We start from the raw sequence: 23,874 nt of genomic DNA, 5'->3' as shown, positions 1-23,874 counted from the left end.
ATTTTAGTTTGGTTCTACAGTGGAAAAGGAATGCTGTAAACGTAACACCTAAGGCCTGACCAAAGGATTATCACTGTTCTACAAACTGTATACAAATACAGGTTCAGAGGCCAATTATCTGAGTTCTACCTACTTAGTGGATAGACAGTTGTATATTCCTTACGGAGTTGTTAGGAAAATTAAATTCTTTCATACTTAAACAGTGCTTAAAATAATGCCTAGGAGGGGGGCCTGGGTGACTCAGTGGGTTAAGGTTTGACTTCAGCTCAGGTCATGATCTCAGGGTCCTGGAATCGGGCCGGCCTGGGGCTTCCTGTTCAGTGGGGAGTCCGCTTCTCCCTCTCCCTCTGCCTCCCCGCCCCCACTTGTGCTCTCTCTCTCTCTCAAATAAATAAATAAAAATCTTTTTAAAAAATAATGCCTAGAGCGTGCGGGGTAGGTGTCTTTTTATGATAATCACTTGAGACCAACAAGGAATAACCAACGGGACCCTAAAAAGGAAGTAAGCCACTGAAGGTGTTATGACTAGTCCTTGCTCAACGGTGCTATCAATAGAAATGTTAAAAGGATTTAAGTCCCTGGTAGCTTTCTATAAAAGACCAACCCTAGAGGCCCTCACTGGCAACCCTGTTGGGACCCCTCTCACTCTTGAGAGCTTTTTCTGTATCTTCACTTAATAAACTTCTATCGCTTTACTCAAAAAAAAAAAAAGCCTAGGAGACATAAAGTACTACTTATGAGAGAGCTAACCATCATTGTCAATACAAAACGAAGTCATAACTAGTAATCACAATAACGTCCTGAATTCATGGAACTCTTTACAATATGCCAACAACGGTGTGGGGTAAGCAGAAACTACAGAAATGAAGAGTTATTTGTAGAAATTAACACGGCAAAGATTTAATGGACGGCAGTGGACATCCACTCAGTCGTTCCCTTATTAAGTCCCTTATTAAGTATCCTCCCTCCTGGGCGGTGCAAGCACGGCACTTGTCCGAAGTTGAGACCACTTTTTATTTTTATTATTATTTTTTACCACTTTTTTTTTTTTTAAGATTTTATTTATTTATTTGAGAGAGAGAATGAGATAGAGCATGAGAGGGGGGAGGGTCAGAGGGAGAAGCAGACTCCCTGCTGAACCGGGAGCCCGATGCGGGACTCGATCCCGGGACTCCGGGATCATGACCTGAGCCGAAGGCAGTCGCTTAACCAACTGAGCCACCCAGGCGCCCCTATTTTTTACCACTTTTTAAACGTGCTTCTACATCTCTCGCTCAGTTATTCGACCAGTAACGCCTTTCTGCAAATCCCAATTCCGAAAACCGCCTACCTTCCGCACCTCACTCGCCTGGAAGGCCCCGCCTGTCGGCCTCAGGCCCCGTGGGCTTGCGTGCTGACGCACAGCGAGCGTGCTGACGTCTCCGCGCACCGCCCCCGCAGGCTCCGCCCTCCGGCTGGAACCGAAGTCCCGCGCCGCGGAGGACGGTGAGGCGGGAGCCAACGGCCGGCGTCAGGGGGTGGGCGCGGGAGCGCGGCGTCCAGGGGCTGGCCTAGCTGGGGCCGGAGACCCTGCGCCTTCGGGCCGAGCCGCCGATCCTCCGCAGCCGCGGGATCGCAGCCGCCTGGCCGTGGGCGACCCGGCACTCCCGGGCGCCAGCGGGCATTGTCTCCGCCGCCGGCGTCCCCCGAGCCCCCCCCACCCCCCGGGCCATGATCGACTCGGTGAAACTGCGCCGCGACAGCGCGGCCGACTTTTTCTCGCACTACGAGTACCTGTGCGCGCTGCAGGACTCGGTGCCGCTGCCCTCGGTGCGCGCTTGCCTGCGGGAGGGCGTGCTGGACTTCAATGCCGACCGCCTGCGCATCGTGGACTGGGCGCCGCTCTTGAGCACCCTCAAGATTAATAAAGATCTGCCCCTAGTCTCTATCAAGAGCTTCTTCCAGCCGTGGCTTGGAGAAACAGGTTTGTAGTTCCCGCTTCCAGGGGCCCTCGTGTCGGCGCGGCGACGCGGGATTCGAGACGCCGTCCGGTGGAGGCCGGACGCCAGCCCGGGTGGCGGGTGCTGTGGTTTGGGTGCAGCACGCCGGGCGTGCGGCCTAGGACTCTCACCAGCTCGGTGGCCCGGGGCGAGTCACTGCAGGCCCGTAGGCCTCAGCGTTCCCATCCGGGATATGGGCTAACAGGGCGCGCTGAATGTGGCGATTGCAAAGATGCAGCGAGTTACTGCTTGTAAAGCACCTGGCGCAGTTTGGGACATCATTAAGCGTTCGACAGATGTTACCTGGTTTTCTGAATGATTTAGCCGGACAGAACACAGCGATGAGGAAAAGTGATACATCGCAGCCTTTTGCTTCATTTCGTTTTGAATAAGACATAGCTCTGTGGGGGGGGGGGGAATTGTTTTTGTTTTGTTTTTAGTGACATCTTATAGTGGATGGAGCACAGATGTGAAGGGAGCCTAGGGTTTGAATTCCAGGACTTACACTGTGTGGCCTGAGCAAGTTACTTTTTTTTTTTTTTAAAGATTTTATTTATTTTATTTGAGACAGAGAATGAGAGACAGAGAGCATGAGAGGGAGGAGGGTCAGAGGGAGAAGCAGACCCCCCGCCGAGCAGGGAGCCCGATGCGGGACTCGATCCTGGGACTCCAGGATCATGACCTGAGCCGAAAGCAGTCGCTTAACCAACTGAGCCACCCAGGCGCCCCCTGAGCAAGTTACTTTTGAACTACAATCCCCACACTTGTAAAGTGGCATTAAAACTACTTTTATCATGGGTTCTTAGAACTAAGCAGGTTGTTTAAGAGTACACTTAACGGTGGTGAGCATTGAGTAATGTGTAGAACTGTTGAATCACTCTATGGTACGTCTGAAACTAATACAACACTGTATGTTAACTACACTGGAATTTTTAAAAATAAATAATTTTTACAAAAAAAAATTACGCAGGTTGTTTGTATAAAGTTTCCGGGCACTCAAATGAGCTCAGCCAGCACCAAACACCGCTGGAGACAAGGCTCCTGGCCTAGAGGATCTCCTCTTCTACTGGGGGAGGCAACAAGTAAACCCAAGCACAGTAGTCAGTGTTCTGGAAGAGGTGACCTCTGGTGCTGCAAAGCAGAGAACACTGAAGGGAGTGTTCAGGGAAGGCCTCTTGGAGGAGGTGCCTCCTTTCTGAGGATGTGTGGAAGCTGCTCAGATGGCAGGAGGGAGCTGTTTGTGCAAAAGTTTGAGAACTATAAGAAAATATGGCAAAACTAAAGTGCAGGACTAGAACTTAGGGTTTAAAGAAGTGAGAGCTGAGACTGGAAACCTGGTGGGGGCCACAAAGGGAGGGGCTTTGTTTGTCCTATCAAATGGTTGGATGTTTATCCCGAAGGTTGTGGGAGACACTTAAGGATGATGACATGGGCTTTTGATTTAGAAGCTTGCCCTGACCTAAATATGGAAGGCAGTTGATTGGGAGGAGGGTGAATTGTAATCTGAGAGCCCAAATTAAGGTATAGGAAGGGAGGACTGGATTTCAGAGATCAAAGAGACAATGGATGGGGCCTGGTGACCAGTTAGCAGAGGGGGGAGCATAAGATTGGGTGACAATTTATAGCAGCACCTTTCTGTGAGGCACAGAGCGCAGTAGGAGGGGATTGGGGTTGGGGAGAGAATCTCATTTCATTCTTAATGCTTTAAGAGGGCCCTGTGGGGCATCCAAACATGTCTGCTAGACATTTCGGGGCTGCAGGTGCAGATCTGGGCTTTATGGGGGAATGTTTGAAGGTATGGGAGAAACTGAGGTAACCCACAAAGAAGATCTAGAAAATACTAAGCCTGAAAGATGTTTTTTGAAATGGACCCACTTGAGTATGTTTATAAGCTGAGACAGAGTAGCCAGCACACAAGGAGGATGTGAAGATCCAGGAGAGGAAATGACTACTGATTTTTTTTTTTAAAAAACCTGAACACTTGTCATGTGCCTGGCCCTTTTCTAGGTTCTAGGTTCTAGATTTTACGTTATCTGTTATCTCTTCTGTAAGGACATTCCAGTTTATCCCCTGGTGAAGAGAAGTCACATTATTCTCTACATCTCATGCAGGTGTAGGAACTGTTCCATACCTCTGAAGGGATTTGATTTATCCAAAGTAATAACTTAGAAATCAGAAGCAATTACAGTGGGGAGAGACCTCAAAGTCAAGGCCACTGTACTTAATCTTGCCTAATATTTCACATTGAATGTAAGAAAAATGTATCATAGAGACCACTCTTCAGAATTCCTTTACTGAACCTTTGTTTTCTCTTGCATCCAGTGGGTCCAGGCTGTAGATTTCAACGGTTTGCTTCTTTATCCTCACCAGCTTTTCTTTTTCTTTCTTTCTCTTTCTTTCTTTCTTTCTTTCTTTCTTTCTTTCTTTCTTTCTTTCTTTCTTTCTTTCTTTTCTTTTCTTTTCTTCCTTCCTTCCTTCCTTCCTTCCTTCCTTCCTTCTTTCTTTTCTTTCTTTGGATTTTATTTATTTTAGAGATAGAGCATGAGCAGAGGGAGGGGCAGAGGAAGAGAAAGAATCTCAAGCGACTCTGCCCTGAGCTCAACACAGGGCTCAAGCTCAGGACCCTGAGATCAGGACCTGAGCCAAAATCAAGAGTCCATCGCTTAACCAGCTGCACCACCCAGGCGCTCCACCTCGCCAGCTTCTAGCTGGTGTTGCTGCCTCTGAGCTCAGTTTCCCTCAGTTCATCTGCTTACTGGGCTTCGGTGGTCTTTTTTATTATTATTATTTATTTGAGAGAGAGAGAGAGCACAGGGGTAGTAGCAGAGGGAGAGGGACAGGCAGACTCCACGCTGAGCATGGAGCCCAACATGGGGCTCGATCCCAGGACCCTGAGATCCTGACCTGAGCCAAAACCAAGAATCAACGCTTTAACCGACTGAGCCAGCCAGGCGCCCCTCCAGTAATCTTCTAAAATGAAAATACATGCTTAAAATAAGGCTTGTAATGGCTCGCCAGCACAGGATTATTGTGTATTGGCTGCACAGTTTGTGTTCTGCATGGAAGCGTGAAATCTGAGCTGTGCTCTGCCAAGCCCCAAGGGGCTAATTGGCCCTGAGGAAGAGGTGTTTTTTCCAATCTGTCTGATTTAGGTACCTTTTTCTAACCTGCAGAGGCACCCTTACTGTGCCAGTGGTAGCCCCTGTCCTCATCAGCTTTGGGGTCAAAGACATAGGCTTTTTATCCGAGGCTTGCTCTGGCCAACCTCTGTATTGTCCCCTCCCCCCGGACCCTAGCCTTTAGTCGTCCCCATCTGCAGTATTTTCCGTGGCCAGCAGGTGTCAGGCTTGGATGTCTTTGCGCACAGGTCTCTGCAGTTAAGCACCTCCCACTCAGACTATGTGGTCGTTCTCTTTCTAGATTCAACTTCAGGGTTATCTTGAAGCCATTACTTAGATATAACGTTGTGCTTTCATAGGAACCTCTATGCACATAGTTTATATTTCTGTATCTCATGTGGTTGACGTTTTGAGCTTACATGACGTTTTGAGCTTACATGTAAAGAGGGTTTTAAGGGGCGCCTGGGTGGCTCAGATGGTTAAGTGTCTGCCTTTGGCTCAGGTTGTGATCCCAGGGTTCTGCGATCGAGCCCCGCATCGGGCTCCCTGCTTGGCAGGGAGCCTGCTTCCCCTTCTCCTTCTGCTGCTCCCCCTGCTTGTGCTCTCTCGCTCTGTCAAATAAATAAATAAAATCTTTAAAAAAAAAAAAGTAAAGAAGAATTTAAGGATGGGTCATCTCTGCCTTAGCACAGAGCAGATGCTTTCTCATGGTGATAATACATATTTTACAATAATTTTGCTTTAGGTTCTGACAAAAGTAAAGTTTGCAGAAGTCGTGTTCCTGCGATAAGAAACAAAGATGTGACCTTCCAGTTATGTAAAGCTCTCAAATGCTGTTTAAGTGTATCAAGTGCTCTAAAGAACCTCGAGCTAAATGGACTAGTGCTGAGAGAGAGAGATTTAACTATTTTGACAAAGGTAAGGCTTCTCCAATGTGTCCTGCAAACATTGGATATTTGCTTTTGGGGGAAACTAAACCCATAAAAATTTTAACTTTTTCTCCCCATTAAAGGGATTGAATAAATCCACCTCTCTGGTGCACCTGTCTCTTGCAAATTGCCCAATTGGAGATGGAGGTTTGGAAAGTAAGTTTCAGTCTTGTTTAGTCTCCTCCCACCAGACTGATCTCACTCTCCCTGCATGCATGTTAATTGCTGCCTGTACCTTTTCTACTTGGATTGTCTCCTGTGCCTGCTCAAACCTTGGTCTCTTCTCACCTGTACACTGAAAGTTTGTCATGCTGGGTACTCTCCAAACCAGTTCCACTAAGATTATGTTAAGCCACACAAATATATACTATATTGTATTTTCTCTTTTTTTATTTTGTTCATCTTTTTCTTATCAAGGAATAATTATGGGAAGGGAAATAGCAAAATCTAAAGACAAAAAAATCATTATCCTTAAAGAGTTGAAACATCTATAGGCAGTCATAATTACATAATGCACTGTGTTATGTACTAAAATAGGAAATCTGCAAAGTGCTATGGGAGCATATAAAAGGCCAGCAAATTCAGTGGTGTTAGTGGGGGCGTATCATGGAGGTAATCACAGAGAAAGTGATTGTTGATTGGGGTCCTGAAGAATTAGTGTGTTCACTGTGTCCACTAGCGGTCTGGGGTGGTAAGGAAGGCTGCATTTTAATTTGAGGGAACTAAGAGTTTGACATGTTCTGTCTTCTATTGCTATAGTATATTGCATAGCACCTAATAAAACTCTGGGTTTATAGTTCACATTTAAATTAACTGATAACTGAGTTTGGGTTATATCATTGGAAGTGAAAATAGGAAGAGTTTTAGGCTTTTTAGGTTTCTCTTTTTCTTATGTCTCAAAAGGTATATAGTACTTTACTGCCTAGTTGGGAATAAAGTTTGCCAGGTTCGGAGTATTCAATTTTAGCATCTAAATAGAATTAAACTGTTGCTGTAAACTGGAATAACCAATTTATTACTGACATATTTTAGAGTGCACCAATCCATCAGTTGCCTGGGAAGATTGTAGGTAGTGATTTAAAGACTACAGCTATAAACCTCCAGTAGACTCAGGAAAAGCAAATAAGTCAAGATTGACCAGACTGTATGGGCTCTTCATCTTATTGTGTGTGTGGTTTTTTTTTTTTTCCTTTTAGTTATTTGTCAAGGTATAAAGAACTCTATCACTCTTAAGACAGTAAACTTCACGGGGTGTAATCTGACATGGCAGGGAGCAGATCACATGGCCAAGATCTTAAAGGTGATTTTATGTTTAAACTTTCATGAAAACATATTCTGTGACTGAAGCACATTAATATTTTGATACAAGATGGCAGATCTTTTTTGTCTTTTGATACATGTGATTGCAGTTTTAGTTTTGTTGAAAGAATATGACCAGTTTCCAGTTTAGGGTTCTACCATTTAGGAAAGGTAGTCCATTTAATCCTAGGAATAAGAGATCTAATGTATAATACATTATAAATAATACTTTCATGTATTTTTAGTTCTTGAAAACAGCCCATCACCTGGTGTTACAGTTTTTTTTAAATGTAGCCACGCCCATTTGCTTGCTTAGTGACTGGCTGTTTTCGTCCTACACCAGTGGAGTTAAGTAGTTGCAACAGAAACGTTATGGCCCACAAAGCTGAAAAATTTACTTTTGGGCCTGTACAGAGCAAGTCCATTGACCCCAGATATAGAAGACAGTCAAGAGCATGGATTCTGAAGCCAAATAACCTAGTTTCAAATTCCAGCTCACCAATTTCATGGCTTATGACCGTGGACACATTACTTAGCCTCTGTGCTTTATTATGAGGATTAAATGAACTAGTTTGTATAAAATAGTGCCTGGCACATAAGCACCGTGGAAGTGTTTTGCTGGGATTTCCACTTGTTGCTTTTATAAGTTATTGTTAACAAAAAAAGAGCACCAATGATTTTCCATTTAGACCGGCATAGGAATTTTGAGTCTTTCGTTGCTCGAGCATGAATAAGATTTCTTTCTTTTAAAGTCAGTGTTTCCTGTTACCAAAGTTTGTCTTACGAACATAGAGAAGTGAATATGTCTTTATGACTCTATCTGTGGTTAAAAATCAAACCATCAAGTTCCTGAGGCAGGTCAAACTGCCTTGGCATACTGCAGGTCTCTAAAGTTGGTGTGCGTACTCTAAAGTAGTGAGATCCATTGGGTTGGGGGAAGAAAATATTAGAACCTCTATATTTATTTTCGTAGCATTTAAAAAATAACTGTGTAGTTTATAATGTAGGTGAAGTATATGTGCAGAACTGAATGGATAACTTCGTGTATATAATTTATCCGTAAATAAGATACACGTTACAGAAGTTTACTTGCCGGATGCCCAAGCAAGTGTTCAGAAACCACTGGAGGACAGAATGATAGAACTTAGAGCCTCAGCAATAACAGAATTTAGAACCAGTTCCCTGACTTGGCAGATAAGGAAAATAAAATTTATAGAATGTAATTCATTGTCAAAGTATGTGTAACTAATCAACCACAGGTCACCCAGTGGCTAGAATCTAATCACTGGCAAATTAGAATCGGGGTCTCTGAGACTCTTGAGCTAGAATCTACTGCTCAGTCTCTCGGGTTGGTATGTGCGTGTAAATCTCTGACATGATAAGCCATCCCCAGTACGCATACCCTGCCACCTTATCCAAATGTCCTAATTTCATCCTGTTAAATATTTGAAGTATCAGACCATGCGAAGGCATGAAGAAATCTGGGCTGAGAGTCTTCATTACAGGAGGCCTGATCTGGACTGTATGGCTGGTTTGAGGCGCATCACTTTGAACTGCAACACGCTCATTGGTGACCTGGGCGCAAGTGCTTTTGCAGAATCTCTCAGTGAGGATTTATGGCTTAGAGGTAAATTCTAAAATGGAAAATACTGAATTTTTAAATGTTAAATATGCTTAGCTTTTGGCTTGATACCACTGTCATGGAATTTTTTTTTTAAGCCTTATTTTTTCCGATACCTTTTATTGTGCTTTTAAGCTTCTCTAAGAGTTTTATATATTCTTTACAGAAAATATAGGTTAACTAAACAAAATTACCCATAATCTTAATACCCATTTTGGTGTACTTTCAGTGTTTTATTTTTCTATAGATGTGTTTGTACACTTCAGAGACTAAAAAAGTGGATTCATGGTTCAATTACTATTTCATGCTCTTTTACTTAATGATGCATCATGTGGTATCCATTATATTGATGTGCAATAGTTTAATCATTCTTTGAAATTAGACACTTTGTACTTTTCTCTGTCAGGAACAATGTATAGTGAACACATCTCTGTGACCGTTGCATTAGTTCTATAGATTAAGTTACTAAAATGGAAGGACCTTATAATATGACATATTTTTAAGACTTTTATTGCATGTTAGTGAATTACCATCCAGAAATCCTGTGCCAATTTATAATCCACCTTAACAGTGCATGTGAGGCCTCTCCCCTCACAAACACTGGCTTGTGTCACTTTTAAAAACCTGTAACACTACAAAAGTGAGTGACCCTCCCTTTTTTATGAAGTGGGATTACTCCAAACTTTAAAACTTTTTTCATTTATTTATTTATTTTTTTTAAGATTTTATTTATTTATTTGAGAGAAAGAGAGAGAGACAGAGAAACAGCATGAGAGGGGAGAGGGTCAGAGGGAGAAGCAGGCTCCCCGCCGAGCCGGGAGCCCCATGTGGGACTCGATCCCGGGACTCCAGGATCATGACCTGAGCCGAAGGCAGTTGCTTAACCAACTGAGCCACCCAGGCGCCCAAAACTTTTTTCATTTAATATAGTATGAGCATCTTAAGAAGTCAGTACATTTACATCTCCCACATCATTTTTGGTGACTGTGCCATTATATGAATGTGCCATAGTACACTTAAGCTTATTCATTCTTGCTAGATAAATGAGCTGTTTGCAGGTTTTCACTGTTAAAAACAGTACTCTGATACACATCCTTGCCTACGTCCCGTTTCCTTTGGTTAAATTCTTAGAGAGTTGCTAGGTCAAAATGGCATGCACATTTTCAAGGTTTTTGTTACATGATCGTGACCTAATCTGATGGAACAATCTCATTTTATTGTTTTAATTTGTATTCAGTTCACATACTAGTGACATGTAGTGGCTATTTTTATTTATTTGGCTAGTTGGTTAATTATATCCTTTGTCCATTCTGTGGTAAGAGTTTATAAGGATCTCATCATATTGTTTCCATATATCTGGCTTATTTCTATGTGTCATGGGGTTTTAAAAGACCCCAGTTACTTTAATGTAATGGTTTACACAACACTTTTAAAAAAGGGCTAATATGATGGTTTCCTCTTATGCAATGTTTTTTATACTTGTGCTTTTGTGATCCCTGGTTTAAACATTGTTCAGCCTCAGAACTAGTATTGATGATCATTTGTTCTGTTCTTTGACCTTTTAAAGAGAGTGTTCTTGACTATCATTCTTTCATGATAAGTTCTTAGCATATGTTCCCTATTCATACATTCTTTGGATTTGTTATTATTTCCATCCTCTTAAATGTCTGTCTTTGTCTTTTTTTCTTGTAAAACTAACAATTATTGCATATCTGCCATTTTGCTTTTTCCTTTTAACTAGTTTTAAGAGTGATTTAGAACTCAAGAGCATATCAAAAGAATGCAGCGCAGGTTCTGAGTGCCACCCAGCTTTTGCCTGTGAGGTCTACACACCACTAGCATCCTTGCTGATTATGAGCCGAGACTCCTTTTGTGATGTTTTTCACTCATAGACTATCTAGAGTTATTCTTCACCTCTGTAATTGTAAAATATGTTGGGTGATTTATTGGTACTAAGAGCAGGATAATCATGGCCCATCCAAGAATTTTTTATTGTATGTGTTGTGTATACTTTTCTGTTTTTTCTTTTTTCAATACCCAAGATTAAAAACCTGCCATGACTTCTTGTACAGAAATCTTACATGCATGAATACATGAGAGTTGTCTATATGTTAAATCTGTGTAGAGTTGGCAAGTGACCTTTTGTCTTTCATCGAAAGCACTTGACCTGCAGCAGTGTGGCCTCACCAATGAAGGAGCAAAGGCTTTACTAAAGGCCCTCGAAACCAACAGAACTCTGGTCATTCTGGATGTAAGAAAAAATCCACTCGTTGGTACGTCACACCTTTTTTAATGATTAACGAATGGCAAAACAGAATTTGTTCGTGTGTTGACAGTTTTTAAAACCTAATGTGTTTGCTTTCCTAATGCTATACTTTTCTAATCTTGTACTTCCCTTGTGTTTTTAGCAGATAATTTACTACTTAACATGAGTTATACTTGTAAATTGCTCTTGGCTGCCACTCGAATAAGATGAACTTAGATAATGAGCTAGCTTCCACCAAGAGAATTATTGCCTTCCTGTGGAACCTCTGCATTCCTGGAAAGAGCATTTCATTCATTTCTCAGTTTAGCAAGTAATTTTTGAATCCTTTCTGTGTTCCAGACACAGATTTTAGGCACTAGGAGTGTAGTAGTGAAACGGATGGGCCAAAGTCTTACCCTCGTTGAGCTTACGTTCTAGTGGAGGAGTTCAGATAGAAATGAGTGAGCAGATACGTGAAGTAATTTTAGATAGCAGGAAGTACAAAAACACCTTAAGATAAAGACCCTGAAGGGGGTAATAGGGCTGTATTAGATTTGTCAAGGGACAGCTTCACTGGAGAAACGACTTTTGAGGGGAAAGCTAAATGAAGAGAGTGGCAGGCCGTGGGAGACCTGGAGGAGGCAGCTTCCAGCACCAGGAGGCAATGCATACACAGGCACGGAGGTGACAGGGTGGATAGAGTGTTTAAGGAAAGGACGGAGGCCACCATGGCCGGAGCACCGAGTGAGGGAGAGCGTGGGATGCGGTGAGGTCACAGAGCTGGCCATGGGCATGATTTTACCAGAGTAAGGACACGGATTATTCTAAGTGAGTGGAGCATTTTGAACTAAAAAAGGCTTGATCTGAATAGTGTTTCAATAAGATGACTGGTGTAGAGAATAGACCTGGGGATGGGGGAGAGATAAAGAAGGAAAATGAGGAGACCAGTCTGGAGAATGTGACTCCCCTCAGGAGTCCAAATACAGGCTGTTAATGGCTTACCTTAGGGTGGAAGGTTGGAGCTGATAAAGTGGTTGAATTCAGGTTGTGTTTTGAGGGGGTAGCTAATAAGACTTACAGATAGATCAGGTGTGGGGTATGAAGGAAATAGTAATAAAGAAGCAAGTGCTGGGGGCACCTAGATGACTCAGTCGTTAAGCGTCTGCCTTTGGCTCAGGTCATGGTCCCAGGGTCCTGGGATCGAGCCCCGCATCGGGCTCCCTCCTCCGCGGGAAGCCTGCTTCTCCCTCTCCCACTCCCCCTGCTTGTGTTCCCTCTCTCACTGTGTCTCTCTCTGTCAAATAAATTAAATCTTAAAAAAAAAAAAAAAGAAGAAGAAGAAGCAAGTGCTGGATGATGATGCGTGCAACTGGTTGGTACCACTCACTGAGAAAGGGGCGCTGAGGAGAGGAGCGGCTTTGAGAGAATGTCAGGACTTTGGTTTAATGGATCAGGTGCCCTTTCAGTATCTAAGCAGCTGGACAGTCCCAGACTTTTGCTTTCTATCCAAAGGTATCCAAAGTCATGTTAGACACAAAGTGTTGAGAAATGATCTTTGCTACTGCAAAAAGAGTAGTCATTGTGGGCAATATGGGAGGGGGCATACTTTCATCTTAGGTTTTTGAGGAAGAAATTAGAATTCTAAAAAGGGGGAAATAGGTATATAATTACATAATGTGCGTTTTATATTTAATTTTATGTGAAAAGTTGGTGTTTGCTTTTAAATGGGAATAACCACTCATTGGGAAGCAATTACTATAATTTCAGTTTATTTTACTTTAGATCATTCTGTGATGAAAGCAGTTATCAAAAAAGTTCTCCAGAATGGAAGGAGCGCCAAGTCAGAGGTAACATGTTGTAGTTCTTTAGGAAGAATTTTTCTTTAACTGCATGTTTTTCTCCTCAATAAAACCATCAAGGCATTTTTCTGCCATCTTAAATCAATTAAGTCAAATCAAATGGCTTTTCTGTTTTGAAAACATTGTGTGATTCTTTAATTTGGGGTCCCAGAAATGCAGATTGCAAACCTTTTGTTAACTCAAAATAGCTTAATTTCCAATTGAGATCAAACCCTCATAAATTACCTGTAACTGATATGAGTATTTATTATTTCTCTTCCAGTACCAGTGGATAACTTCTCCATCAGTGAAGGAACCATTCAAAACTGCTAGACAGAAAAAGAGAACTATAATCCTGGGAAATGGTCGGAAAGGGAAAGCTACTATTAGAATTGGTAACTTTTTCTCCTGGCTTTTTAATGCTGCTAGAGCTTATGCCCCGTATGTGTTCCAATGGCTAAAATTGGAATCTCTTCCCATCATATGATAGTGATGGTAACAACCAGTATTAACCACATGCATATCAGAAAGACTGTGAATGTTCTGATACAGATTATAAGAATTTATGAAATATAAAAATAATTTAAAGAAGAGATGCTAATATTTCCATTTTTTTTTAAATTAACCAACTATGTTTTCATAAAAAGTTCATTATTTTGAATATATTCCTTGGTTAAGATTTTCATTTTCTCTTCCTGTGGTCTATTTTTTTTTTTTTTTGACAGAGAGCAAGAGAGGGAACACAAGCAGGGGGAATGGGAGAGGGAGAAGCAGGCTTCCCGCCGAGCAGGGAGCCCGATGCGGGGCTCGATCCCAGGACTCTGGGATCATGACCTGAGCCGAAGGCAGACGCTTGACGACTGAGCCACCCAGGCGCCCATCTTCCTGTGGTCTATTAACATAGACAACATAGGCACACAGGTGACAGGGTGGATGGAATATTGACGTAATTCCACATAACTTGAATATAATTTGCCATTTTTCTTCTTTCACTTCATTTTAGATTAAATTAAAATTCTATATGATTTCATAGTTATACTTTTTTATGAATTCAGAAAGTTTCATTGAGTTGATTGGTCTTTTTTTTAAATTAATGAAAGATTTGGGGTGCCTGGCTGGCTCAGTCGGTAGAGCACATGACTCTCGATCTTGGGTTCATGGGTTCGAGCCCCACGTCGGGCATGGAGCGTACTTTAAATAAATAATAAATTAGTAAAAAATTCAGAATAACCTAAGTATTATATAATTTTTTAATAGTATTGTAAACATTTTCATAAATACTACTTTTTTTTTTTTTTTTTAACTATTAAAAGGTATGTTTTTGATTCTCCATTAATCTACTTGTTTGGTCAACAAAATATTAAGTAGCAGTTAAGAGGGTCTGTTAAATCAAAAGAAAGCTTAACAATTTTTCTACCAATTTTTATTTTAAAACTGATATTTTAGTAGTCAAATAGTATATACAAAGAAGCTGAGATTTGTGATGTCTCACTGATTGTAGATTATTACTAAAAGTTTACATCATGTGTAAAACATTCTTAAAAGTGTCTAAGTTGGTATTTTGATATAATATTAGAAATAGAAATGTATATAGGTAAAATATATATGTGTGTTATATTAGGATTTCTGTAATTTTAGTATCTGATGGTATATAATAGGACTTCGTGGAATGAAAATAAAAAATTAAAAATCTTTTTTTTTCTTAGCATGATTAAACAAAGTGACTGAAATTTACAAGCTCACTGAGCTATTTTAAGAGTAATTTTATTTCTTGGGCTTTTTTTTGTATTTGCCTCAGTTATGTGGAGACATAGAGGTAAGCCACATCAGTGTCTGGCTATATAGTTAGATCCAGGTGAGTATAGAGGTTACATAATTGTGTGAGTTGTCACATTCACATTGTAATCATGTGTGCAGAAAGAAGATAGGAACTCGAATGGGGATTTTATCTCCTTACAAGATAAGTGTGAATTCTTTTGGATTTAATTACAAATGGCATATTTGCATTAGTTTCTGAAAGTCAGGGGAGAGGTGTACATGTACAAACCACGTATATATGAACATTTTTTTCCTTGAGAGTAATTAAGTTGAAAAACAAAAAAGAGCACAAGATGAATGGAACTTCTATATATTTTAAGAGGCATATAAATTTATCCAGAGAAATCACACAGGTCATGTGGTGATTATCAATAAGCTACATTATATGAAATATTTGTCCTCTATTGCCACATATGTTTTATTTCTCTTGCTATCCTAATGCTGCTAAAGTAGTATAGTAAAATAGATCTGAAGAATAAATACAACAAACCTATATTACTTGTTTTGAGTAACTGTAAAAAAATTAAATGTCAATTTTAATATATGGTTTATTCTAAATATATTAGCACGTAGGTCTAGTTTTTGTTACTATTTCATATAAGGATATTGATTTTTTAGTACTGAAATGTAGGCCAAGTCTCCATATCTTGCTCTTTATCCATTGGGTCTTATTTCTTCTTTGTTTTCTTTTCTTTTTTTTTTTTTTTAAGATTTTATTTTTCAACAGAGAGAGACGACAGCGAGAGAGGGAACACAAGTAGGGAGAGTGGGTGAGGGAGAAGCAGGCTTCCCGCGGAGCAGGGAGCCCGATGCGGGGCTTGATCCCAGGACCCTGGGATCATGACCTGCGCCGAAGGCAGACGCTTAACGACTGAGCCACCCAGGCGCCCCTCTTTTTTGTGTTCTATATGAAATCAAATGAGCAATGAAGGTTGACAGACTTACGGAGGGTAACATTGACTTACCTGCCACTTAGCAGCTTTCAGTCCTATTCCTTTGATTGTTTTCACATGGAAAATTTAATCTTAAATTAAAATTTTGGTCTAATTCAGATTCTCTTTGGCAGGAATCAGGGATGTATCAGTGTTTATCTTTGAGATTCAGAAATACCACAGATACTCTGAGATTCAATAAACTGGATGTTTCTGCATGATACATAAGATGTATCGTGCATGTTTCATTCTTTGGGTTATATTTTTTATTTCTGGATGTTTTGTGCATCTCATATACTTGTATTTTAGTTAAAATGATAACTTGTTACTCTAGAAGAACTTAGATTTGTAAACATTGCTAGTCCATGTCAAAGCATTTTTACAGAACGATCTTGTTATTAATGGCCTCGCATCTTTGGCAGGTGCCTGTTTTATAAAGTGCGAACCTGTGATAATTGCTGTGTCACCATTTAGTGCATCTTGATTTTGTCCTTTAATGCTTTCGCAAACATAGGATTGGCCACAAAGAAACCTGTAAGTAATGGAAGGAAACACCCCCTTGGTAAAGAATATTCTCCTGAGCCTCTACCTCCTGGCGTCTCTGGTTTCCTGCCGTGGCGCACAGCGGAACGTGCAAAAAGGACCAGGTATTTATTCCGTCTTGAGTCGTTTAGAAATTTTCATTTTGGAGCTTCAGTTGTGCGGGAGGTCTCTAATGGTTTCTCTAGAGAAAAAAATGATAACTCACACGTGGCTTCTGCCTAATGGGTCCTTGAAAGAAGAAAAAAAATATAGTTATAATTGGGAGTTGCAAATTATTTCTTATGTGTCCCAACAAACATTCTCTCCACCGGTACAGGTGAGTAAAGGTTTCATTAAAGGCGGGTGTAATTGAGCTGGGCCCTACAGTGCAGGAGGAGGAACTTGGACATGTAAGGAATGGGGAAAAAAGACATTTTCGGCCTGGGGGATAGTTTAGTACAGAATGGATGGGGAAGTAGGGATTAGACTTAATCTAACTCAGTCAACCGGCTTAACTCATTTTAGTGAATCAGATTTAGTAAATCAAATTAGATTTAACTAGTTTTAGCTGATTACTTACCCAGGGGATAACAGTGCATAGCGATTTTTATACTAGAAGTATAAAAGTCTCTTTAAATGGTCGAACTATAATTTTAGGCCTGCTGAGTGAATTAGTTTGCTGTAGATTATTTTCAGGTAATTTACAGGGTAGTATTCAAGAAATTGGGGATTAACAATTGCTTAAGAAAACAAAGAATTGATTTTAAATAAGACTTGAGGTAGGTACTATGTAAAATAATTGTTCACTTGCTCACATTGAATTGTTGAATATAATCTCCATTGCAAATGGTGATGTGAATTATTATTGCATAAACTCTAGTTCCCAGGCCCCGGTCTTTACACTTCAGTTTTATGACTTTGTGATTTCATATCTTCTTTTTATGATAACTGTTAATATCGAGACCATTCTGACCACAAGGAGTTGTCAATTGGAGAATGATTATTAGTCAAGGAAGTTAGATTGGAAGTCTAAACCGTCCTGAACGTAGAAAGTGAAGACAACCCTCAGCAGTTCAGAGAGTTGTGACAAGCCAGTCTGCTAAATTCTGTTCAATTTTCTGCCAGGTCCTTATTTTGAGCTTATTTTGCTTATACGTAATTCATATGTATTATTAATAGTATTATTGTACATAATTCTAGCAAATTCTAGCAAACTGGCATTAACTGGTAATATTCACATCAATGTTTAACTTAATTTGTTGGTATCTCTTTAGGGGTTTTCCATTAATCAAAACTCATGATGTATATAATCATTTGCAGGTATGTAGTTCTCATATTTACAATATATAGAAGGTTAAGTGGGAAAGGTGGGAGGGCGTTCTCTTTGCATTTCAAACTAAACAGAGCCTTACAGAAAACATTTCCCTCTCTGAAATAAATCCATTGGCAACTTGTCAGGTTGCTCTCCCAATGACGGTATGTAGTTGTGTGAATATGACACACACTGGGGATCTTGCGGTTCCATCCGTAAACAGGGAAGCCATTTCTCCAGTCCACAAGTCACCTGTTAACCCAGTGAAAGGAATTTGACTGCCAACTCATGGAGCTACCATTCTCAAGAATGTCTTTTATGTTTTCGAGAAATGTCATTTGAGAGCTATATGTATAAGTATGTGTATAAGTTCCAGATCCTAGAGGCAAAATAAAGAAGCCAGTCCCAGAGCGTGTGCTCTCTCAGAGCACTTCTTCCTCTCTCACCAAGGCCACACACATTCCCTGTCCTACCAGCCAATTCCGTCAGAGTGTCAGGTTCTCCTTCCCCCTTGTCCTGGGGAACTACATAGCAGCTCTGAGTAAGGTAACACTACTGGATTGAGAGAAGAGCACCCCGGGTGTGAGCCCTGCCCACTGCATGTCCAGAAGAAGGGGTGCACACCTCATTCTACCATTGGAACTTTCCTGTACTGTGGGATTTGTTGCCCATGGTTAAAATGACACCCCAGTGACTTGTCTTCTGTGCAGTTATGTAATCCCAGCACTCCTCTTTTTGATCTGTAGACTTTTTATGGGGTTATGATCAGGTCAGTTTTCAAATGTTTGGGAACAGCATACTGAACTGCATTCCAGTGGCAGTGAATTGACAGGAGAACTGTATTACCATTACAGTAGTTCTGCTTTAAGGTGGCTAAAGGATGGTAAGATGAGGTTTTTGATGGGTCCATTTTAGTTGTGCATGTGTAAGTGATTTTTTTAATTTTCATGTTTTTTTTTTCACTAGATCTGTTGACTTTCTAATTATTCTTCTAATTCTTCTTATCAGTCCCCTACTGATGGATTTTTTCCTCCAAAAACTACATTTTCTTCCAGACTTTTTGTACCTAACAGTGGAGAGTAAATGTCTCATCTGCAGTAAAAAGTTGGTCTGAGAAAAATGTTTACCCTGGCTCCTCAGTTGGCTTATATGAAAGAAAGTTAATAAAATAATATGGAGGATTCCAAATATTAATTTTTTTTTTTTTTAAATTTATTTGACAGAGACAGAGATAGCAAGAGCAGGAACACAAGCAGTGGGAGGGGGAGGGGGAGAAGCAGGCCTCCCCCCGAGGAGGGAGCCCGATGTGGGACTCGATCCCAGGACCCTGGGATCATGACCTGAGCCGAAGGCAGACGCTTAACGACTGAGCCACCCAGGCGCCCTCAAATATTAATCTTAACAGAATTCTATACAGTGACAGCAAAAATAAATCATTGTCATTTTACTTTGTCATTGCTTGTTTTAGACTAAGCAGTGGAAGACATTTATACATAATGACTTGATACCTCAGGTCAATTTTGTTAAATGTCCTGTAATATTTGTTATCTGGTTTTTGTTATCTCTTCTACAACCTTGACTTCTTTCTCTAAGCAATCAGATTTTCCTGTGACTGTGACAGTAGAGAGTCCTTCCTCCTCAGAAATTGAAGAGGTCGACGATTCATCCGAAAGTGTTCAAGAAGAGCCTGAGAAAACCAGTTTAAAACAAGAAGCATTAGAGGTATAAAGTTACCACTTTAAGATCCAGAGATTATTTTTTAAACCGTAGTGGTTACTGGGCAGGGGGAAGCCTGATTAGGGCACTGGATGAGCTTGTACATGGCTTCTGTCTTCCCCTCAACGATTCCTTGGCTTAAACCAAGGTGGAAGGTAGACGTTTGAATTCTGAGAAATAAAAATCAAAACATGTCATCAGTAATATATTTTCCTTTCCTAACCGACTGAGCCACCCAGGGGCCCCTTTTACTATTTGATTTTTTAAAAAAGAAAGCCAGATTTTTATTTTCCCAATTAAAATTAATGATAATAACATAGAGAAATTTTAAGATAAGTACTTGGAAAATTACGAAATGTTAGAGTGGGATGAATCTGTAATTGATGTAGAATTACCCTTTTCATTTTCTAAATGAGCACCTACAATTTGTAGCACTTAAAATGCTTTGTTACTAAGCTGCAGAGTAAAGACAAGACCCCAGACCGTCTAATTTGTGTTCATGGTCATTTTATTTTTTTTTTAAAGATTTTATTTATTTATTTGACAGAGAGAGACACAGCGAGAGAGGGGACACAAGTAGGGGGAGAGGGAGAGGGAGAAGAGGCTTCCCCCTGAGCAGGGAGCCCGATGCGGGGCTCGATCCCAGGACCCCAGGATCATGACCTGAGCCGAAGGCAGACGCTCAGTGACTGAGCCACCCAGGCGCCTCTCATGGTCGTTTTAGATTTCCTGCACCGAGACACTAGGGAGCTTGTACTTCTAAAAGCAACAGTAAGGCACTGGGGAAGGCCAAGAAGGTCAGGAACTGTAACTAGGGACTACCTGATTCACGATGTGCTGAGGACCCTCTCGGCTCTTCTCCACTTTGATAAGACATTAAAGTGCTGGTATCAAATTTTTAAGAATATATCCACAACAATCAAGAGAAGGGATTTCAACATTTTTTTCAGAGACAGAAGACAAGTGGAAGGGTGTGAAGCTGTGAACAGAGGAACAGTACCACCTAGAATTTGCACAGGGACTGGCTGCAGCTGAGGGAATCTAATCCCCCACGGCAGAAACAGCTCCATCTTCAGATGTGCGTGACAGAGAGAGGGTGGAGTTGGTTAAAAATGTGACTGAAATAGGGAGAGCGTGTGGAAGGTTTATATTTGGGAGAGCTGACTCCCATCCCTACCCTCATTCTCCTGAAATGAGATAATTTGACTTTGGGAGAAACTAAATTCTACTCCTGAAACCACTATTACACTAGATGTTAACTAACCAGAATTTAAATAAAAATTTGGAGAAAAAAAGACTGGGGAGAATTAGGGCACCTAGTGGAGTTTTGCACCCTAGAAAAGAGTATTTGGGGGTTCCTTATTACAACTGACTACCCACCTCTTCACACATAAGAGAAGCCAGTCAATCATGAGCTTCCAGGGAGCTTTCTGCTCCCGTTCCTAAGTAGAAAATAACCATGGTTCGCCTGAGAGTTAGTAAAGCATACAACATGATGGGAAAAAAAAAAAAGAGTAAAAACGGATACCTGGTAGGACCAGGGACTATTTGCTGTTACTGTCTCTCAACAGAAAACAGAACAAAATGTAAATATCAGCTTTGATAAAGGTAGGTTTGGAAGGTAAATAGGAGGTGGAAAGAAGGGGAAAAGGCATGAATGTCTTCATTTCCCAAAGCGGGGTGTTGAGAGAGTTTGTGGTCGATAAACAATACAGAGTTTTATTTATTTATTTGACTCGGAGAGAGAGAGAGTGAGAGAGAGCGCACAAGCAGGGGGAGAGGCAGAGGGAGGGGCAGAGGGAGAGGGAGAAGCAGGCTCCCCACTGAGCAGGGAGCCCAGTGCGGGGCTCCATCCCAGAACCCCGGGATCATGACCTGAGCCAAAGGCAGACACTAAACCGACTGAGCCACTCAGGCACCCCAACAATACAGATTTTTTTTTAAAGATCTTATTTATTTGAGAGAGAGACAAAGAGAGTGAGAGAAAAAGAGAGAGAGAACACGAGCGGGGTGAGGGGGAGAGGGAGAAGCAGACTCCCTGCTGAACAGGGAGCCCGATCCCAGGACCCCAGGATCACGACCTGAGCCGAAGGCAGACATTCAACCGACTGAGCCACCCAGCCCCCCCCCCAACAATACAGATTTTTAAGTATATCACTGCAAGTCAAAGAGTTCATGACCAGTGGGAAAACGAATGGTGATGTGACTTCACTGAGAGGAATGGACTTAGGAAAGAGTGTAAATGAACTAATGTCTTATTTGGTAAAGTAGGAAGTTAATAATGTCTAAAATTTCATCATGACGTAGTCATGTAAGTTTCTTACTTGGAAATGAGAAGAATTAAAAATAAGAATGGCTAAAGTCTCATTAAGAAAGGAAATCCAGATGGCTAATAAACATGGACAAGTGTCCAATATGAAATGCCACTACCCTTCAATCACATTAACAAAGAAGTCTGATAATTACAGGTTTCCTAGACCTAGAGTATAATAGGAATCTCACACCCTGCTTATATGGGCATATAAATCGACACAGCTACTTTGGAAAGCATTCAACATTGTTCATTACCTGAAGGCGTGCTAATCCTTCACAACCCAAGTTTCCCTATCCCCTGCCCAGCCAGTATACATACTAGAATAACTGGTGCAATAGGGTACGTGTGTGATTTGCTTCAGGACCAACTAAAAGCAGTCCAAACATCCCTTAAGAGACAAAAATGATGTGTATTCATACAGTGGGGAAACTACAAAGCAATAAAGTTGAATGAACTAGAGCCTACTGGCAACAATGTAGATGAATTTTTAAAAACAATATTGACTGGAAGACTGCATATACTGTGATTCTCTTTACATGAAGTTAAGAGTTGGCAAAACCAAAGGGAATTTTTAGGGATGCATGCATGTAAAGATGCACTTTTTAGTATGGATACCGTATTTTACAATTAAAACCTACTCAAAGGGGCGCCTGGCTGGTTCAGTCGGTAGAGCATGTAACTCTTGATTTTGGAACTGTGAATTCAAACCCCACGCTGGGCATAAAGATTACTTAAAAAAAATGAAAACCTGCTTAAGAAAAGGTTGCCTCTAGGGGGCTGTATGTGTGAGTGAGTTGAGACTATTTGATTTTAAGTCTTTCGCTACTGTTTGCATTCACATATATTCACTATATGTGAATTAGCATTAACTGAACATACCCTATGCAGCAAGCACTCTTCTGAGTTTATGTGAGTGTTGTTAACTTGTAATCCTCACAAGAACTGTGTCTTCATGTTAGAGATGAGGAAATGGAGGCCTAGAGTTACTGAACTTGTCCAAGGTTATATAGCTGAGGGGCAGGGCCAGGTTTTAGCCACAGAGATTCTGAATTTTTAAAATATAATCTGAAGGAGAAATTTAACTACTAATTACACACAGAACTCGTATTGGCACAGGTTTACCTTATTCAACAATTACTTTTCGTGTGCTTTGTGCTAGATACATGTGCTGGGATCAAATATGCCCCCTTCCCCTAAATTTCTTGCACTTTGAAGTGAGGAAGCAAGCCAACAGTTATAGTAGAAGTTATATACCAAGTGATACATTGCTGAAAGCAGTCTAAAATCTTAGGAATCTTTTGTAGATCAGTATCACAGAACCTTAAAAATGTTCATTTGCTTTGATCTCAAACTCATTTTTATTGACTCATTGCAAGAAAATTATCTACATATGGGAAAAGGCCTTCATGCGTAAAAATATTTTGTTTTATGATACTGAAAGGTTGGAAAGGATTTAAATGTTTAACCATATAGGAATGATTACAGAACCAAGACATGCTCAGTGGAATATTTTGTAGCCCATTAAAAAAGTCAAGGTTAGGGGTGGCTCAGTTGGTTAAGTGGCCGACTCTTGATTTCGGCTCAGGTCAAGGTCTCAAGGTCAGGATATTGCGCCTCCGAGTTGTGCTTCTTGCTCAGCAGGGAGTCTGCTTGAGATTCTCTCTCACTCTCTCCCCCCTCTCCCCTGCCAGCTCACGGGCACTCTTTCTCTCTCTCAAAAATAAATAAATCTTTTTTAAAAATCAAGGCTATGAATCCCGATTATATAAAAAATGATCCACTGTAAATGAAAAAAAGTTGGGGCGCCTGGGTGGCTCAGTCGTTAAGCGTCTGCCTTCAGCTCAGATCATGGTCCCAGGATCGAGCCCCGCATCGGGCTTCTTGCTTAGCAGGAGGCCTGCTTCTCCCTCTCCCACTCCCCCTGCTTGTGTTCCTTCTCTCGCTATGTCTCTCTCTGTTAAATAAATAAATAAAATCTTTAAAAAAAAAATAAATGGAAAAAAGTTAAACATAAAATTAGAGATACAGTATGATGGGAGCTTTGTTCCAGGAAAGAAAAAAAAAACTAGCCAATGTATAGAAGGGGAAGGAGAGCAGATGACAAGAAAGAGGATTTCTCCAAAACCTGATCATTAGTCTAATTTACATAACAGAATGTCAGATAATTTTGCTTTCTAATCTTTTGGTTCCATATTTTTTTTAAGTGTAGACATTGAGCTTTTTTTAAAAT

At 40.9% G+C, this 23,874-nt stretch overlaps 1 protein-coding gene and 1 non-coding gene across 5 annotated transcripts in view; both read left to right on the top strand.

The window, feature by feature from the left end:
• The first annotated feature begins 1,575 nt into the window (after positions 1 to 1,575).
• CEP78 (centrosomal protein 78) overlaps positions 1,576 to 23,874 on the top strand; it is a 34,236-nt gene continuing 11,937 nt past the window's right edge. For 3 of the 4 annotated variants that reach the window (XM_035029007.1, XM_035029006.1, XM_035029005.1), the window contains exons 1-11: positions 1,690 to 1,963; positions 5,844 to 6,016; positions 6,111 to 6,183; positions 7,224 to 7,327; positions 8,779 to 8,953; positions 11,107 to 11,220; positions 12,975 to 13,039; positions 13,314 to 13,425; positions 16,295 to 16,427; positions 17,577 to 17,622; positions 19,208 to 19,336. In XM_035029007.1, coding sequence (XP_034884898.1) covers positions 1,711 to 1,963; positions 5,844 to 6,016; positions 6,111 to 6,183; positions 7,224 to 7,327; positions 8,779 to 8,953; positions 11,107 to 11,220; positions 12,975 to 13,039; positions 13,314 to 13,425; positions 16,295 to 16,427; positions 17,577 to 17,622; positions 19,208 to 19,336 — 1,377 coding nt within the window. In that variant the 5' untranslated portion in view covers positions 1,690 to 1,710. Of the gene's footprint in view, positions 1,964 to 5,843; positions 6,017 to 6,110; positions 6,184 to 7,223; positions 7,328 to 8,778; positions 8,954 to 11,106; positions 11,221 to 12,974; positions 13,040 to 13,313; positions 13,426 to 16,294; positions 16,428 to 17,576; positions 17,623 to 19,207; positions 19,337 to 23,874 lie in introns of all 4 variants that reach the window. The other variant, XM_035029008.1, reaches the window with a different exon arrangement.
• Positions 14,140 to 14,212, top strand: TRNAE-CUC. The gene has a single exon. It is a non-coding gene; the product is annotated as a tRNA-Glu (tRNA).

This window comes from Mirounga leonina, unplaced genomic scaffold (genome assembly GCF_011800145.1).
Source record: "Mirounga leonina isolate KUSES-001 unplaced genomic scaffold, KU_Mleo_1.0 Mir_224, whole genome shotgun sequence".
NCBI classification, from domain to species: Eukaryota; Metazoa; Chordata; class Mammalia; order Carnivora; family Phocidae; genus Mirounga; species Mirounga leonina.
The sequence above is the reverse complement of the archived record's forward strand: the minus strand, read 5'-3'. Positions and strand labels throughout refer to the sequence as shown.